At 37.7% G+C, this 17,706-nt stretch overlaps 2 protein-coding genes across 2 annotated transcripts in view; both read right to left on the bottom strand.

Moving 5' to 3' along the window:
* Window positions 1-3,731: 3,731 nt before the first annotated feature.
* On the bottom strand, window positions 3,732-6,871 carry LOC113613998 (protocadherin alpha-5-like). Its single transcript, XM_027095230.1, is given in 5 exon segments — window positions 3,732-4,383; window positions 4,386-5,651; window positions 5,654-6,205; window positions 6,416-6,472; window positions 6,475-6,871. Coding segments are annotated over 5 exon segments (2,469 nt in total). The 3' UTR covers window positions 3,732-4,186.
* Window positions 6,872-12,749: 5,878 nt separating this feature from the next.
* Window positions 12,750-17,706, bottom strand: part of LOC113617622 (protocadherin alpha-2-like) — a 21,477-nt gene continuing 16,520 nt past the window's right edge. The window contains 1 exon segment of the mRNA XM_027101232.1: window positions 12,750-12,803. Within this exon segment, the coding sequence (XP_026957033.1) occupies window positions 12,750-12,803 (54 nt within the window).

Consider the following 17,706-nt stretch of genomic DNA (forward strand, 5'->3'; position numbering starts at 1 on the left):
GGCGCGGCACCAGCTCCGTCAGCTCCAGCCCCAGGTCCTGGGCGATGAGGCCCACGAAGGTGCCGTGTTTGGCCTCCTCTGGGACGGAGTAGCGGACCTGGCCGCTCCCCTCCTCCCAGGCTGCAAGGAGCAGAAGCGAGAGAAGCAAACACCGGGATCTCAGTCGGCCTTCAGGTGTAATAAGCATTTCAAATACTTGCTGGTTTAGTTCCATCAGGAAATCTTGTCTAGGCATTAAGATGAAATATTGTATGATCCCGAGTCTGTTAATTCAGTTCTTCTGCGCCTGCCATCATTCAACACTCGTGGAAGGATGCAGTAACGGGAGCAATGGACTTGAATAACAGCTAGTGTAACTTCACGGTAGACAGCGACATCATGCGGCTCGAAAGGGTAAGTAATGACTTCACAACGAAGCTACGCTATAGTTCTTGAAATTAAAGATATAGATATTTATATTACATATATATGTTTTGCCTTATTTTAATAGTAAATCTCCTCATGTTTGTAATTTGAAGGGTCAGTTTATCTCGTCTGTTTTCTTTTATTAGTTTAGAGTAGGGTAAGGGTTCAAAATACTCATAGTGAAACAACTTTCCTCCCAATAAAGGAAAAACTGTATCAGCCATTTTAGAAAGCTTAAGTGTGATATGAACCAGGCTTGGCAATTAGAAGTGCAAACTATCCTACATATTTGCATAGAGAAGAAACATGTGCATGTATTTCTGTCACAGAATATACTATTATATTTTGAGAAAAGAGTGTAATTTTAAATTAGCAAGTTTTACACAAATTTTAAAAACCTTATAGATTATCAAAGTCCATTCTTTCTTTGTTGAGTGAACATCAACTACTCCTAATAATGTTTTTTAATTTAATAATGGAGGCTGAAAATTTTAGCACATATTCTTTACAACATTTCTTAATTTCTCTGCAGCTTATATTAGTCCTCCCCCTCAAAATATTTTCCTTCTTGTGGAATTTCTACTTATACTTCTCCATCTTGTGGAATTTCTACCTATTGTGCTTTGCTGCTCTGATCCTTCCGCTGCTCCTAAATGACCTTATCCTTTTCTTTCTACCTCAACCTCTTATATGCTTTTATTTGTGTTCTCATCCCCTTCCAACATTTCAGACAAGACTTCTATTGAAGGTATTCCCAAACTCACATCTTCCTCCCCCTTTTCAATGGTTATAATTGTCATTTTTAGCCATACATGCTGATGACTCCTAGAAAATAATTTGATTACAATTTAAAGATTATGAAGATAAATCATTAATACCCCCCAAATTCAAACCCTTAAATTCACCTTTTATTTAATGGCATGAACATTCTACATGTCACCTATATCAATTTTTTATTACTCCATCTCCCTTACCTGCCCTATTCAAAGTTGGCCTATAGTCCATCTGTCCATCTGTCTTTTCACATACCACCATATTTATCTTCATGGGTACAGCTTTTATTGGATTGCACTAAACAAATAAATCCCAAGATGTTAGAATCACTTCTATGTGACCTGAGATATGATCACAAGCCAACATTTCCAGTGTTATTTTCAACTACTCTCCAATATTCTATTTTGCAGACAACATAGATCACTTGCTTTCCTTCTTCCGCAATACAACCTTTGTTCAATTTTTTAAAAATTACCTCCATCTTTACCTGTAAAAGTGCTCCACTCATATCAAAGTCATGCCAAAATATCATCTTACCATGAATTCATCCTTAATGTCATCAACTGTAGGTAATTAAACTCTTTCTCAAAAGGAGACAATGAAAGTTATTAAAAAGAATTTTCACACGGACACTTGCCAACACTCACCCTTCTGCACAATTCTGATATACTTGTAAAATCCTCACAGACAACTGTAATACAAAGTACCCCCCAATATGAGAACATTTTACATAACTTACATGACAACATCTTAAAATAACTAATCTAGATCTATCCTGATAAGTAGTAGTCCTTATCGCTTTCTATTACACTTATTTTGAGTAAACAAAGAGTTCATTTGACAACCAATAATAAGCCCCCAAATAAAAGGTTCCTTTGCTTACAGGAAGAAAGGCCTTGACAAAAGATATATTGGGGGCTTCCCTGGTAGTGCAGTGGTTGAGAGTCCACCTGCCGCTGCAGGGGACACGGGTTCGTGCCCCGGTCCAGGAAGATCCCAGGCGGAAAGGCTGGGCCCGTGAGCCACGGCCGCTGGGCCTGCCTGTCCGGAGCCTGTGCTCCGCAGCGGGAGAGGCCACAACGGTGAGAGGCCTGCGTACTGGGAAAAAAAAAAAAAGATATATTGGCCTACAGTCTTGTTAGTTGAAGGTTTTCTACAGCGGTTAAGGTATTTCATAAATTGCTGCCCTAAGTGAAGAATCTCTTTGAATATCAACTTTTAAATTAGTTAATTAAAGTATCAAATCTGTCTTTCCATTGAAGTTCCTAGCAATTTCCAGAAGGTTGGTAATATAGTCCAATTAACTGGAACAGTTGCAATAATTCTATTTATTGGCTCCAAGTAGAAAATTATACAATGTTACTGAAATCATATATGCAATTTCCTTTTCATTGGAAAAGGAAAATACTGGTCTCCTTATAAGAAACATCTTATATTTTTGTTTATTTATTTACTCAAACAGTTCATCTAGTCAAGGGAGAAGATTGTGTGAGAAAAAAGTTTAGTCAATCCGTGAACATCTTCCTCACCCAGCAAAGAAAATTCTCAGTTATAAATAAAAAGTTTATATTTCAGAACTAAATTAACTTGATTTATTTAACTTGATTTTTAAAAAGCTGACAACTGTTACCTACGAATTTACACAGTGGTGAGAATGCCCTCTCCATTTATAGGACTCCCCCAAAGTAATGAGGTATTAGAAATGTTTAAATAGTATGATACAAGTGTACTTATAAAATTAAATACATGTGACAATGCAAGAAATAGGAAAGCAATAAAAAGGGGAATTGACATTTTGTCATATGAAATGTGGAATATTTATTCCTGGCTAAACCCATATTGTTTTTTAAAGAAGTGTAGGAAAACAGTTCTCTGTATTTGAGATGGAGAGCACTCTTGCCTATAGTAGATAAAATGTATGGCTTTGTTGTAAAAATGGTATTCGTAAACAACAAACTCAGGGGGGTGGTTATATCATAGTACAGTTTTTTAAAATCTAAAAACAAAAGGCAACAATAAATACAAATGTTTTCTAACTCAAAAATGTTAAGGTTTTCCCAACTGTGAGAATTCATGATTATTTCTCGCCAATATAATAATTTGTGTATTGGAAAAGAAAAAGTAAGATAGAGAAAAACTAATCATTGTTCCACTAAATGTTGATGTTAGAGGTGGGGAATTATGACATATCTGCAAAATGGGACAACATGGGCTGGAAAAAAGAATGAAAAAACTCCTTAAGTAATATGTCATGATAGACAAATTATATTAAATGAAGGGGGAAGGAAAATCAACACAAATATTATGTCTTAAAATGGGAGACGGGAGTTTATTAGTATATGAAAAATTCTCTAGAAGAATAGCCAAGAAATTGGAAAGTTTGAAATATTCAGCAGGTATATTAAGTGGTTTGATATTGGAGGTAGAATGGAAACATTTTAAAACATTTAAAATCATGTAAATGTATTTTGTATTCAAAAATGAATAAAATGAAGTCACTAGAGCTAAAAAGTTTTAATTATAAATATCAAATTCACCATTAGTATGCCAAGGCCAACCATTTAAACAGACTTGAAAGAGTCATTCAATGCACAAATATTACTGAAAAACTTAATTCAATATGTGTAATAAAAATACTCAAATAATGGACAGTATATGGAGAACAAAAAAGGCAAATTGACACGATGATGTTAAATATTTCTATGTAGTTACAACATGGGGCTTTGACAATAAATAATAATGCCAAGTATGTATCTTACAAGTATCTTACTACAACACTAATATTTGAAAATTGAAACGTTCAACTAAAAATTTCAGTCTGCAAATACTTTCTACGGTCCACAGAAAACTAGTCCATTAACTCAAACTTTTAAAACCTTATAAAAAGGGGATTGTTACTGAAATAAACACTATAGTGCAAAACAATTTTCTCAAACAAAATAAATTTTAAGCGTAACTATAAGTAAATGAATTAGTACCAAGAGAATTTATATCTAAAAGGATACAATTACTTATAAAGCCATAATTTAAAATAAAAAGAGAAGATAGAGGATAATATTAAATATTTCATGTTAAAGACATGACGAAAAATTGCTGTAAGAGTTTTGAGACTCACGGTGTCCGTAGAAATGGGACCCTGAGGCAGGCTGGGGCTGAAGGCCATGAGATCTTCCTTGGGCGGCCCTTCCCCAGAGCACACCCTCTGTGCCTCTGCTGCGAGTAAGACCAGCTCCCCACCGCGCTGGAGCACACCAGCGTGGGCTTCCCGGGCCCGCACGCGCCCTCGCTGGGCGGCGCCGAGCACCGCAGCGCCGTGTACAGCAGCAGCGTGAGCACCAACAGGCTGGACACCGCACAGATGGCGATGATCAGGTACACGTTCACATCCACCAGAGCGGCCTCCGCGCCAGCGGCGCCCGTCGACGCCCGCGAAGAGGCCTTGGGCGCCTGGCCGCTGTCCTCCAGCGACAGCAGCACGGTGGCCGTGGCCGTCAGCGCCGGCTCGCCGTGGTCCTTCACCAGCACCAGCAGGCGCTGGCGCGACGCGTCCGCCTCGTCCAGGGCGCGCGTCGTGCTGATCTCGCCCGTGTACAGCCCCACGCGGAACGGGCTGCGCGCGCCACCCACCGCCGGCTGCAGCTCGTACGACAGCCACGCGTTGTAGCCCGAGTCCGCGTCCACCGCGCGCACCTTCGCCACCACGTGGCCCACGCCCACCGACCGCGCCACCAGCTGGCTCAGCGCGCCCGCCCCGCCGCTCGGCCCGGATAGCAGCAGCGCGGGCGCGTTGTCGTTCTCGTCCAGCACGAACACCTGCAGCGTCACGTTGCTGCCCAGAGGCGGCACGCCCGCGTCGCGCGCGCTCACCTGGAACTGCAGCAGCTCCAGCTCCTCGTGGTCCAGCGGCTGCAGCGCGTACACCTTGCCGCTCTCCGCGTGCACCGACACGTAGCTCGACAGCGCTCGCTTGCCCACCCTCCGTTCCACCAGCGAGTAGGACACCAGCGCGTTCTCCTGCGCGTCCGCGTCCCGCGCAGACACCGTGAAGATGTGGCAGCCGGGCGGGTTGTCCTTCACTAACACTGTGTACTCGGGCTGCGCGAACGCGGGCGCGTTGTCGTTCACGTCGGCCACCTCCACGGACACGCTGGCTGTGGCCGACAGGGAAGGCGAGCCCCCGTCCCTCGCGGTCACCACCACCTCATAGTTCGCCATACTCTCGCGATCCAAGGCGCTATGTAGAACCAATGAATAGTAATTCTTGAAGGTGCACACCAGCTTGAAGGGGACATGAGGCATCAGGGTGCAAGTCACCTGCCCATCGGCACCGGAGTCGTGGTCTGACAGACTGATCAGGGCGATGACAGTGCCCAGTGGGGCGTCCTCTTGCACAGGCAGAGATAAGGAGGTTATGACCATCTCTGGGCTATTATCATTCTCATCCAGGATTTTCACTATTACTTTGCAGTGTCAGTTAATGGGAATAGACTTTTATCAACGGCATCAATATTAATTTCATATAAATTACAGTCTTCATAATCCAGTTTTCTTTCCCTGAACTGTTATTTCCCCACTATTAGATTGATCACAAATTTAGATGTTACGTTGTCAAGAACAAGATTACTAAAGAGGTACACTATTTCCTTATTAATGCCCTCACCTGCATCTGAGGCATTCAGTTTAATAACTAATATCCCGTTCGGTGCATTTTCCAGTATTCTGACATTATAAATTGATTTATCAAATTCCGAGGCATCATCATTCGCATCCAATACATTGATCAATGACTGAACTGTACCTGTTAGTTCAGGTTTTCTTCCATCAATTGCAATCAGCAATAAACGATGTTCTTGCGTTTCTTCCCTACCTACTGGTTTCTTCAAAATTAGCTCTAAAAAGTTTGTTTCCTCTTCATTTGTTTTAACATCCAAGTAAAAATATTCATTAGCTTGTAACTTGTATCTCAGTTCTGCGTTTCTTCCGATATCCATATCAGATGCGCCCTCTAGCGGAAACCTAGAATCCGCTATTCATTTTATTTATTTATTTATTTTTCCGGTACGCAGGCCTCTCACTGTTGTGGCCTCTCCCGTTGCGGAGCACAGGCTCCGGACGCGCAGGCTCAGCGGCCATGGCTCACGGGCCCAGCCGCTCCGCGGCATGTGGTATCTTCCTGGACCAGGGCACGAACCCGTGTCCCCTGCATCGGCAGGCGGACTCTCAACCACTGCGCCACCAGGGAAGCCCGAATCCGCTATTCTTGACTCTAAAATAATGTTTGTTTTTGTCGCAAGAACCTTGGGGGGTTGTCATTAATGTCCTTCACCTCCACCTCCACATGGAACACCTGCAGCGGCCGGTCCACGATCACCACCAGGTGGATGCTGCACTCCGCGCTCCGCCCGCACAGCTCTTCCCGATCGATCTGAGAATTCACAAACAAAATACCATTCTGCAGATTTACCTCCAGAAGGTCCCTACGGCCTTTGGATGCCACCGGGAACAGACGCGGCACCAGCTCCGCCAGCTCCAGCCCCAAGTCCTGGGCGATGTGGCCCACGAAGGTGCCTTGTTTGGCCTCCTCAGGGACCGACTAGTGCACCTGGCCACTGCCCGCCTCCCAGGCTGCGAGGAGCAGAAGCGAGAGCAGCAGGCGCCGGGATCCCGCACCTCTTCTCTGGGAATATACCATCGCAAATTCGTTGCAATATTCAAATGTCTATTGCACTACCATATAGCTTTTGGAAACTTAACTCCCAATTTGATATAATTTTGTATTTGCTCACCTTTTGAGCTTCAGCAGCAGTGTGAAAAAAAATGGAGTGGCTTTTTTCCTTTCTAAGGAAAATAAGCTCTCTGTATTCCTTTGTTGCTAAAAACAAACAAAGCAAAAAAACTTGCGGTGTCCAGAGCCATCATGTGGATGAAAGGGGAGTATTTTACTTTGTTCTGCTTTATTTACCTTACATTCGTTAAATATTTCCCAATTTCAATGACTCTTATGTATTATTTTCCCTACTCTAATCAAATATATCACTAAAATTTTAATAAAATATATCAACTTTAATTAAAATATTGCAAAATCAATACTACTGAAATTGTGACACCCAATCTTTACTAGAATGATTTGTATTGGTCTATTCTATTTAGGGTTTATAATCCCTGACTTTAAGAGTTTTAGATTTTTCATTTCTTTCCATATTTAAATATTACTTACTAAAATTATTGACTTTTTCTCTACTATTTTGATGCGATGCTTGTATACTAGTCTTTACATTACTCATAAAACAAGTTTATATTCCTATTTGCAGTATTTAATATTGGCTTTTGTTGATATTATTTTCAAAGTAACTAAAACTATTTGAATAGCATTCTTGTCTGAGATCCATTTCGAAGTCTGATTTTCAAATTACTGAAAATCCATTTCTTTCATTTTTCTCTATATTACCTACTTACTTTTAATGTTAACTCAAAAACTGTAATGTGGAAATGGCAGTATTTGCAAATTAGATGCATCTAGACAGGCATTTCTTCAAGTTGCTATTACTGATAAATCATAACTGAGATCAATTGTGAATGCACATATATTTTTCATGAAAGAAATCAAAATCCTAATGTTTGTGAGATACACTACTCCATAAAATTTTTGAGTTCCAGTAGAAATTAAAACATGGAAAGAAATCACATTATTTACCAGGTTAACTCTGTGCTAATTTCATCTCTTTTTAATTATCCAGTTTATTTGCTGTATGGACTTGGACTACACTTAAAAAATATGGCCAATATAAAATGGACCAATTTTTCCACTTAAAAAATATTTAGGGGCTTCCCTGGTGGCGCAGTGGTTAAGAATCCGCCTGCCAATGCAGGAGACACGGGTTCGAGCCCTGGTCCAGGAAGATCCCACATGCTGCGGAGCAACTAAGCCCGTGCACCACAATTAATGAGCCTGCGCTCTAGAGCCTGCGAGCCACAACTACTGAGCCCGTGTGCAACAAATACTGAAGCCCGCGCGCCTAGAGCCCATGCTCTTCAACAAGAGAGGCCACCGCAATGAGAAGCCCACGCACCGCAACGAAGAGCAGCCCCTGCTCGCCGCAACTAGAGAAAGCCCGCGTACAGCAATGAAGACCCAACGCAGCCAAAAATTTTAAATTTTTAAAAAAATTTAATATTCCACTTATGTATATACTCCCTAGAATTCCTTAAATGTTACAAAATCTTCCTTGCCTGTGAATAAAATAGGGGCCAGAAGATCAATAATTCTATTACTTAATGCTTTACATGTAAAGCATAAACCTCAAATACATTTCTTTAATTTTGGTATAAGTCATAGGTATGACTGCAAGTATTATTTTTACGTCAATGTATAAAACAAATATGGAAAAATGGTACTATATAAACTAGCTTTGGGACTTCCCTGACAGTCCAGTGGTTAGGACTTGGCACTTTCACTGCTGTGGCCCTGGGTTCAATCCCTGGTTGCAGAACTAAGATCCCACAAGCCGGGCAGCATGGGGGTGGGATGGCGGGGGAAGTTTAGATTGAAAAGAAATGATTAATAGAAAATACAAAGTCAATTGAAATTAATTTGCTTCTCAGTATTCAAAACAGTAATTTAAAGACATAAGGTAATGTTACTAAATTTGTTTCTGATATAATCTTTAATAGTATGTTTATCATTCTCTTTAGTTTTTGAAAGATTTTTACTATCATTATTATCATGACTTTCCCCTTGGCATTCAGAACATCCAAACACTAAAGAAGTTAAACAGTAATCAGTTTTTAAGACAACTCACCTAACAGTTACTGATAATGATAATTTTAAAATATTTTAATATACAATGATAAAAAAGAAAATGATAATATGTGAGTTGAAAATAACATCAGTTAATGTTGATTCACCTTCTATTATGGAACCATGATTGATGTGAACCTACAAAACCACGATAAATAAATTTACTTTTGAGAAAAGTAAATATTAAGTGCTTAAAATCCAACTGATGGTGTAGTATTAACAATACATGCATAGTAATTTACAGAATATTTTCAGTAAATATTTAAAACTTTAAAAAATATATTCAATGAAGAAAATGCCATCAATAGTATCATATGCTTTTTTGTTTGTAATTTTTATCATGTAAATATGTACAGAAGAAAACCAGACTCTTGATATTTGAGCTCTCCTCAAATCTGTTAGATTATATAGTGTTTTAAAATTATCACCTGCATTTTTCTTTCATGGCTCAATTCTTTTTTTGGAGGTTACTTTTTCAACAAGTATAGACTCTCTAGTTGTAATTCCATAGAGGACTCCATAGGTAGAGAAGATTGTTTAAATCTTTTTCCAAACCACTCTTTCAATAGAATATTATAGATTACTTTATTACTGTATAGTTTCTAGAAGTTTTTCAGTTATATATAAGGCCCACTGCAGAACTAAGACTCCTTTCCTGACAATGAATTTCGATTAAGGAGAACAGATAGTATTTCGAGGTGCCTCTGCTTAATTTACTGGAAATCATTCAGGAAGATAGTACATGAGAAATTTTAATTTTGCATTGGAGTCTAGATATCTTTCATTTCCTAAAAAACTCCAGAATAAAATTTTAATAATATATATTTCTCTGCTATGTGTAGAAAATTATATAGGTCTACCACACTGTTGAGATATAACAGGTGAAGTTGAAGCAATCTTTTAAAGATTATAAACAGTTTATGCACTTGCATCAAATTTGACAAAAAATTAATTATATGTGGAAAATAATTTATCCTACAACCACACACTGTATGCATATGGTACATATCTTTACATTACTTTTATAATCGTTCAAACTCCCTACAAAATATTGTGCTAAAATGTTTATATTATATAGTCATTCTGAGAAAATCGGAGAGTAATTTTAAAGTACCTCTGAGGGAATAAGTAAGTTAAATTAAGCATAGCTTTTACTCACAATCCTATTGTCTTCATTATTCCCAGATGAGCTCATTTAATAACGGAAACTGACAATGGAGCTAAATTCAAGTACTTTTCGTTCTATTCTATGCATTCACATTAATATTTATGTGGCCTCAAGCAAATTTTTGTCTCCAGGCCACAGTTTAGTCATCATTAAATTGAGAGGAATGACAATCTCTTAGGTCATATCCAGTTTTAAAATCCTAGGTCAAGATACAAAATTAATGCACAGAAATCTCTTGCATTCCTATACACTAATGATGAAAAATCTGAAAGAGAAATTATGGAAACACCCCCATTTACTCCTGCAACAAAAGGAATAAAATACCTAGGAATAAACCTATCTATGGAAACAAAAGACCTGTATGCAGAAAACTATAAGACACTGATGAAAGAAATTAAAGATGATACCAACAGATGGAGAGATATACCATGTTCTTGGATTGGAAGAATCAATATTGTGAAAATGACTATACTACCCAAAGCAATCTACAGATTCAATGCAATCCCTATCAAATTACCAGTGGCATTTTTTACGGAACTAGAACAAATCATCTTAAAATTTGTATGGGGACACAAAAGACCCCGAATAGCCAAAGCAGTCTTGAGGGAAAAAACGGAGCTGGAGGAATCAGGCTCCCTGACTTCAGACTATACTACAAAGCTACGGTAATCAAGACAATATGGTACTGGCACAAAAACAGAAACATAGATCAATGGAACAAGATAGAAAGCCCAGAGATAAACCCACCCATCTGTGGTCAATTAATCTATGGCAAAGGAGGCAAAGATATACAATGGAGAAAAGACAGTTTCTTCAATAAATGGTGCTGGGAAAACTGAACAGCTACATGTAAAAGAATGAAATTAGAACACTCTCTAACACAATACACAAAAATAAACTCAAAATGGATTTGAGACCTAAATGTAAGACCGGACACTATAAAACTCTTAGAGGAAAACATAGGAAGAACATTCTTTGACATAAATCACAGCAAGATATTTTTTGATCCACCTCCTAGAGTAATGGAAATAAAACCAAAAATAAACAAATGGGACCTAATGAAACGTCAAAGCTTTTGCACAGCAAAGGAAATCATAAACAAGATGAAAAGACAACCCTCAGAATGGGAGAAACTATTCACAAACGAATCAATGGACAAAAGATTAATCTCCAAAATATATAAACAGCTCATGCAGCTCAATATTAAAGAAACAAACAACCCAATACAAAAATGGGCAGAAGACCTAAGTAGACATTTCTCCAAAGAAGACATACAGATGGCCGAGAAGCACATGAAAAGCTGCTCAACATCACTAATTATTAGAGAAATACAAATCGAAACTACAATGAGGTATCACTTCACACCAGTTAGAATGGGCATCATCAGAAAATCTACAAACAACAAATGCTGGAGAGGGTGTGGAGAAAAGGGAACCCTCTTGCACTATTGGTGGGAATGTAAATTGATACAGCCACTATGGAGAACAGTATGGAGGTTCCTTAAAAAACTAAAAATAGAATTACCATATGATCCAGCAATCCCACTACTGGGCATATACTCAGAGAAAACCATAATTCAAAAAGACGCATGCACCCCAACGTTCATTGCAGCACTATTTACAATAGGCAGGTCATGGAAGCAACTTAAATGCCCATCAACAGACGAATGGATAAAGGAATTGTGGTACATATATACAATGGAATATTACTCAGCCATAAAGAAGGAACGAAATTGGGTCATTTGTTGAGACGTGGATGGATCTAGAGACTGTCATACATAGTGAAGTAAGTCAGAAAAAGAAAAACTAATATCGTATATTAACGCATGTATGTAGAACCTAGAAAAATGGTACAGATGAACCGGTTTGCAGGGCAGAAGTTGAGACACAGATGTAGAGAGCAAACATATGGACACTGAGGGGGGAAGCCACAGTGGGGTGGGGATGTTGGTGTGCTGAATTAGCCAATTGGGGTTGACATGTATACACTGATGTGTATAAAACTGATGACTAATAAGAATCTGCAGTATAAAAAACAAACAAACAAAAAAACAACTAATACTAAACTTTCTTTGGGTTATTTGTATGGAAATATGTTAATATAAATGTTTCAGACATTACATGAAATTTCTAAAAAGCTTGTATGTTCTGGTATAATGTTATAAGTCATAATTCTAGTTATTACTTTAAAATGTATATCTCAGAAATAACTAAATTTCCTTGTTGATTGCATTATTATGAACTTTCATCAAATCTTTAACCATGGTTATTGTTAAGTTTTTTGTCTTTTACAGACAGTTCTGGGTGTACTCTGATGATTTCGCAAAAATGTTCCTATAAAAGGGTTTCACCTTCAAGGAATTCATGGAAAAGACTCTGACAAGTACAGGTTTCTGGTAACTGACTGTGCTGCTGAACTGAATGAATAAGCATTTTCAGAACTCTAATGGAAAACTGATGAATTCATAAAAGTGCTAGTAAAAGATCAAGATGAAAAAGAATTAATTACATGGGACTGAGTGAACTGATGAGGATGATTATAATTTTAGTGACTTTCTGTTTGAATTTAAAAAAATCCCCCCCCCACCGAAAAAAAAATCCTAGGTCAAGTGAGTGGAAACTTGGTGAGATGCAAGATTCTTATACCATTAGCAAGTATCTAGGGTAAGAAAGAAGAAAGGAGGGTAACTAAAGAGTAATAAATTCAATAAGCTTGGTTCTTATGTACCAAGGAAAGGGGAGTAGAGGAAGGAAAAGGGGTTTAAAATAAAGTACAGAATCTTTATTCCACTAAATTTACTTTGTATGAGAGTACAAAATAGAACTTGGGTGTCAGTAGGAAAGAGAAAAATAAAATGTTCAGAAGATTTGTAATGACAGACATCATTGTAGTAGACAAAAAAGAAAAAGGGATAAAATATTTATCTCAATTCAAACTTTTCCATAAATGTTCTAAACTCATATCTGTCAGATATTTATAAATTCTTTATCCATTTCTAGAGGAATATAATTACATCTAGAACAACTACAGCTTCTTATGTACAATACCCAGAACTCAATACAAAATTATCAGGCTTATGAAGAAAGAGAATCATGAGAAAAAAATGAATAAAAAGACACACAGATGATCCAATTATTACAATGATATGACGGATCACAAATAAACTGTGATTAAGGTATTGAAATAAATACATAATAAATAATTTCACCAGAAAATTGTAATCTATTTTTAAATGGAAATTACAATCCTAAAGCTAAAAAAAGTCATAATTGAAGTTTAGATTCAGTTGATGATTTAATAATAAGAAGAGAATTTTGCTGAAGTATAAGATTGGTCAGAATAAAATATACAGCATATAATAGAGACCAAAAGTGATGTTTAAAAAATAGAGAGGGCATAGTAGATATAAGAGATATGGTGAAAATATTTTTTAACATCTTTATTGTGGTATAATTACTTTAAGGTGAAAGGATTTAACACACATATTCTTTGAGTTACAGAAGAGAAAGAGAGAAAAGCATGAGGCAGAAGCAATATTCGAAGACAGATTGCTGGAATTTTCCTATACTGATGAAAGACATCAAGCCACATATTCAAGAAGCTTTAAAAACTGCAAACGAGGGCTTCCCTGGTGGCGCTGTGGTTGAGAGTCTGCCTGCCAATGCAGGGGACACGGGTTCGAGCCCTGGTCTGGGAGGATCCCACATGCCACGGAGCAACTGGGCCCGTGAGCCACAACTACTGAGCCTGTGTGTCTGGAGCCTGTGCTCCGCAACAAGAGAGGCTACGATAGTGAGAGGCCCGCGCACCGCGATGAGGAGTGGCCCCCGCTTGCCGCAACTGGAGAAAGCCCTCACGCAGAAATGAAGACCCAACACAGCCAAAATTAAATAAATAAATTTAGAAAAAAAAACTGCAAACAAGATAAAACCAAAGAAAACTAAAATTGAGCATATAATAAAGCCATTGAAAATCAAAAACAAAGAAAAATTTTACAAAGCAGCTAGAGGGGGAAAAAAAAGATTGCACTACCTGAACAATAAACTTGACAGCCATCTTCTCAAAATACTATGCAATGTCATCTGAAAGCACTGGAGGGAAAAATAACTTACAACACAGAACTTAATATTCAGCAAAACTATTCTTCAAAAGTGTTGGCAAAATAAGCATATTTCTCATATTCCATAGATTAAATATTTCTTTACCACCACTAAAAGAAATATTAAAGAATTTATTCATAAGGAAAGATATCCCAGAAAGAAACAAGAAGAAGTGACTTTAGGGACTTCCCTGATGGCACAGTTGTTAAGAATCCACCTGCCAATACAGGGGACACGGGTTCAAGACCTGGTCCGGGAAGATCCCACATGCCGCGGAGCAACTAAGCCCATGAGTCACAACTACTGAAGCCCGGGCACATAGAGCCTGCACTCCACAAGAGAAGCCACCGCAATGAAAAGCCCGCGCAACATAACGAAGTGTAGCCCCTGCTGGCCGCAACTAGAGAAAGCCTGCCTGCAGCAACGATGACCCAACACAGCCAAAAATTAATTAATTAATTAATTTTTTAAAAAAGTAACTGTATAAAACAACAATAATAATGTAATCTGTTCCTAGAGTATATGTATAATTGAAAGGCATAATATTAAAAGAAAAATTGAGAGCAAGTAAATGGAGTTATTATTCAAGGTCCTAGCATTGTCTGTAAGTGGCAAAAGTATTAGTTTAATCTATACTAAACAAGTCAATGATGCTTGTTATAGTATCCAGAAAATCAATAAAGAAATTAGTAAAAGAATGTATAACTAAAAAGATAATTCAGGAGAAAATGAAATAATTATAATATACTAATCCAAATGAAGACAAAAAAGAGGGGGAATATTTAATAATTTTAAAAAACCTACAGCAAACATAATTAATAATAAATTATTGAAACCTTTCATTTAGAGTTCATAAATAGACAAGAATGTCCACTATTGCCAGTTCGGTTTAACAGAGTACTAGTGGTCCTACCCAATCCCATAAAGCATACTAAAGATATAAAAGATATAAGGATTGGAAAGGAAAAAATACAACTCTCAATATTTTCTGATAGAATGATTGTCTATATCAAAAAATACAAAGCACCTATAGACAAATTATTAGAATTAATAAATTATCTTAGCAAGTTAGCTGAATAACACATCAATAGAAAAGTACAAAATATTTTCATATGTATCATTAGTAAACAGAGAAAAGATTTTTAGCTTAAAGTTGATATTTATAATGATCACAAATGACAATTATCTAAGAGTAAATCTAATGAAAGATGTATATATAGGACCTCTACACAGAAAATTATAAAATATTAAGAACCATTACAGGTTATTTAGATACATAGAGCATGCTCATGAACCGAATGACATTATTGTAAAGATGTCAACTAGTTTCACGTTTCTCAGTAGATACGATGCAGTCCAAATCAAAACCTCACCGAGTTGTTTTTATGGAATTTACATACAAATTTAAGTGGAAATGAAAGAGGCAACATGACATTAATGAAAAAAAAGTCAAATAGATTACAACAATAACAACAAAAAGACCATGGTTATATAACAGAAAAGTGTTTTATAAAACATGTGGAACTCATCTTTTTCAAGTGGTCTTGCTTCAGTTGAATATCCTTGGGGAAAATTAATCTTGACCCCTATGTCCCAACAAAGACAAAAAATTCAAAATGGATTGTATATGTAATGTGACCAATTAAACAAAAGACACCACAAGAAATTATCTTCATAGAACAGGATCAAGAAGAAAAGAATGATAAGCTGAACTTAACTAAAATAAAAAATTTCTATTCACCAAAGGACAAAAGAACGAAAAGAGAAGGCACAGTGTAGAAGAGTGCAAAATCAAGAAAGGGGTTATATACAGTATATGAAAAATTTCAAAAATCAGTAGACGAATACAACAGCATAGGAAAAATAGGTAGGAGACTTGAACAGCTACTGCACAAAATAGGATCTAAAAATGGCCAATAATAATAACACCAAAAGGTGTTCAACCTCAATTACAAATCAAGAAACATAAACACATCCAGCAAAATGGCAACAATATAAATAAACTAACAATGCCAAGTTGTGGAGATGAAGAAGAATAGGAATTCATACAGTGCTAGCATGAGTGTGAACAGGTAAAAGCATTTGGTGAAACTGATTGACATTATCAATTAAAGAAGAAGATACGTACATAGGTTATGTTCCACTAATCTCGATCGTAGCTAAATAATAGAGAAAAGTGTGTACACGGACATTGAAAATGTTACAAATATATTGATGGCAGAAATATGTGAAATAGACATAAAGAGAAATAATGTAAAATTCTCAAGAGTGGAGCAAATAACTCACACCCTATTCATAAAACAAAGTACCAGAGAACATAATAAATTAAATGAACTCCAAGTACATATGGCAATATGGATTATTCCATACAATGGTGAATGATAAATATGAAGAACACACAAACACATGCACACACATAACACATTTTGTGCAATTCCATTCAGATAAAATTTAGGAAACAGGTCAAAATCATTTATAAAGTTAAAACTGTGGCTACATTTGGGAGAGAAAGAGGGGAAAGATATTTGGGAGGTGCATTTTAGTGGCTTCTGGAGTGGAGGTAATAGAAGTTTTCACTTCCAAGTAGCTGATAGAGCTATAATATTCATTCTGTGCACTTTTCAGTGTATTATGAGCAAATAACAAGAAAATGCTCTCTAAAAGCTGATTACAACTGAAAACAAGTAGGTGAAGATAGTAACCACAAAATTTATAACACTAGTTATAATATGCATTGAATAATTAAGAATAAAAACAAAACAACATGTATTGCCTTAGTGTCCTGTAATTCTAAAAGATTTTAGTTTAAAAAGGTATGTAAGAAGTAAACATTTAATTCAGAGAAATTTGGTTCTGAGAATTTTTTTAATTAAGAAGAAATTGATAGAATTAAAGAATATGAGGGACTTCCCTGGTGGCTCAGTGGTTAAGAATCCGCCTGCCAGTGCGGCAAACACGGGTTGGAGCCTTGGTCCCGGAAGATCCCACATGCCACGGAGCAGGTAAGCCCGGTTGCCACAACTACTGAGCCTGCGCTCTACAGCCCAGTTGCGACAACTACTGAGCCCGTGTGCCACAACTACTGAAGCCCGCGTGCCTAGAGCCCGGGCTCCGCAACAAGAAGGCACCGCAATGAGAAGCTCACGCACCGCAACGAAGAGTAGACCCCGATAGCCGCAACTAGAGAAAACCCGCGTGCAGAAACGAAGACCAAATGCAGCCAAAAATAAATAAATAAATTTTTTAAAATTAAAGAATATGAGACTTCAGAGTAAATAAAGGATATTTATACACTAACCTTTGAAAGAGAATCCTCAGTTGCTGGCTGCTGATCCTCTCTGTCCCCAGAGTCAGGTACACTGGGGCTGAAGGCCATGAGATCTGCTTTGGGCGGCCCCTCCCCAGAGCACACCTTCTGCCGCCTCTGCTGCGAGTAAGACCAGCTCCCCACCGCGCTGGAG

The sequence above is a fragment of the Aethalodelphis obliquidens genome, unplaced genomic scaffold (genome assembly GCF_003676395.1).
Source record: "Aethalodelphis obliquidens isolate GAN/ISIS:26980383/991018 unplaced genomic scaffold, ASM367639v1 scaffold4, whole genome shotgun sequence".
NCBI classification, from domain to species: domain Eukaryota; kingdom Metazoa; phylum Chordata; class Mammalia; order Artiodactyla; family Delphinidae; genus Aethalodelphis; species Aethalodelphis obliquidens.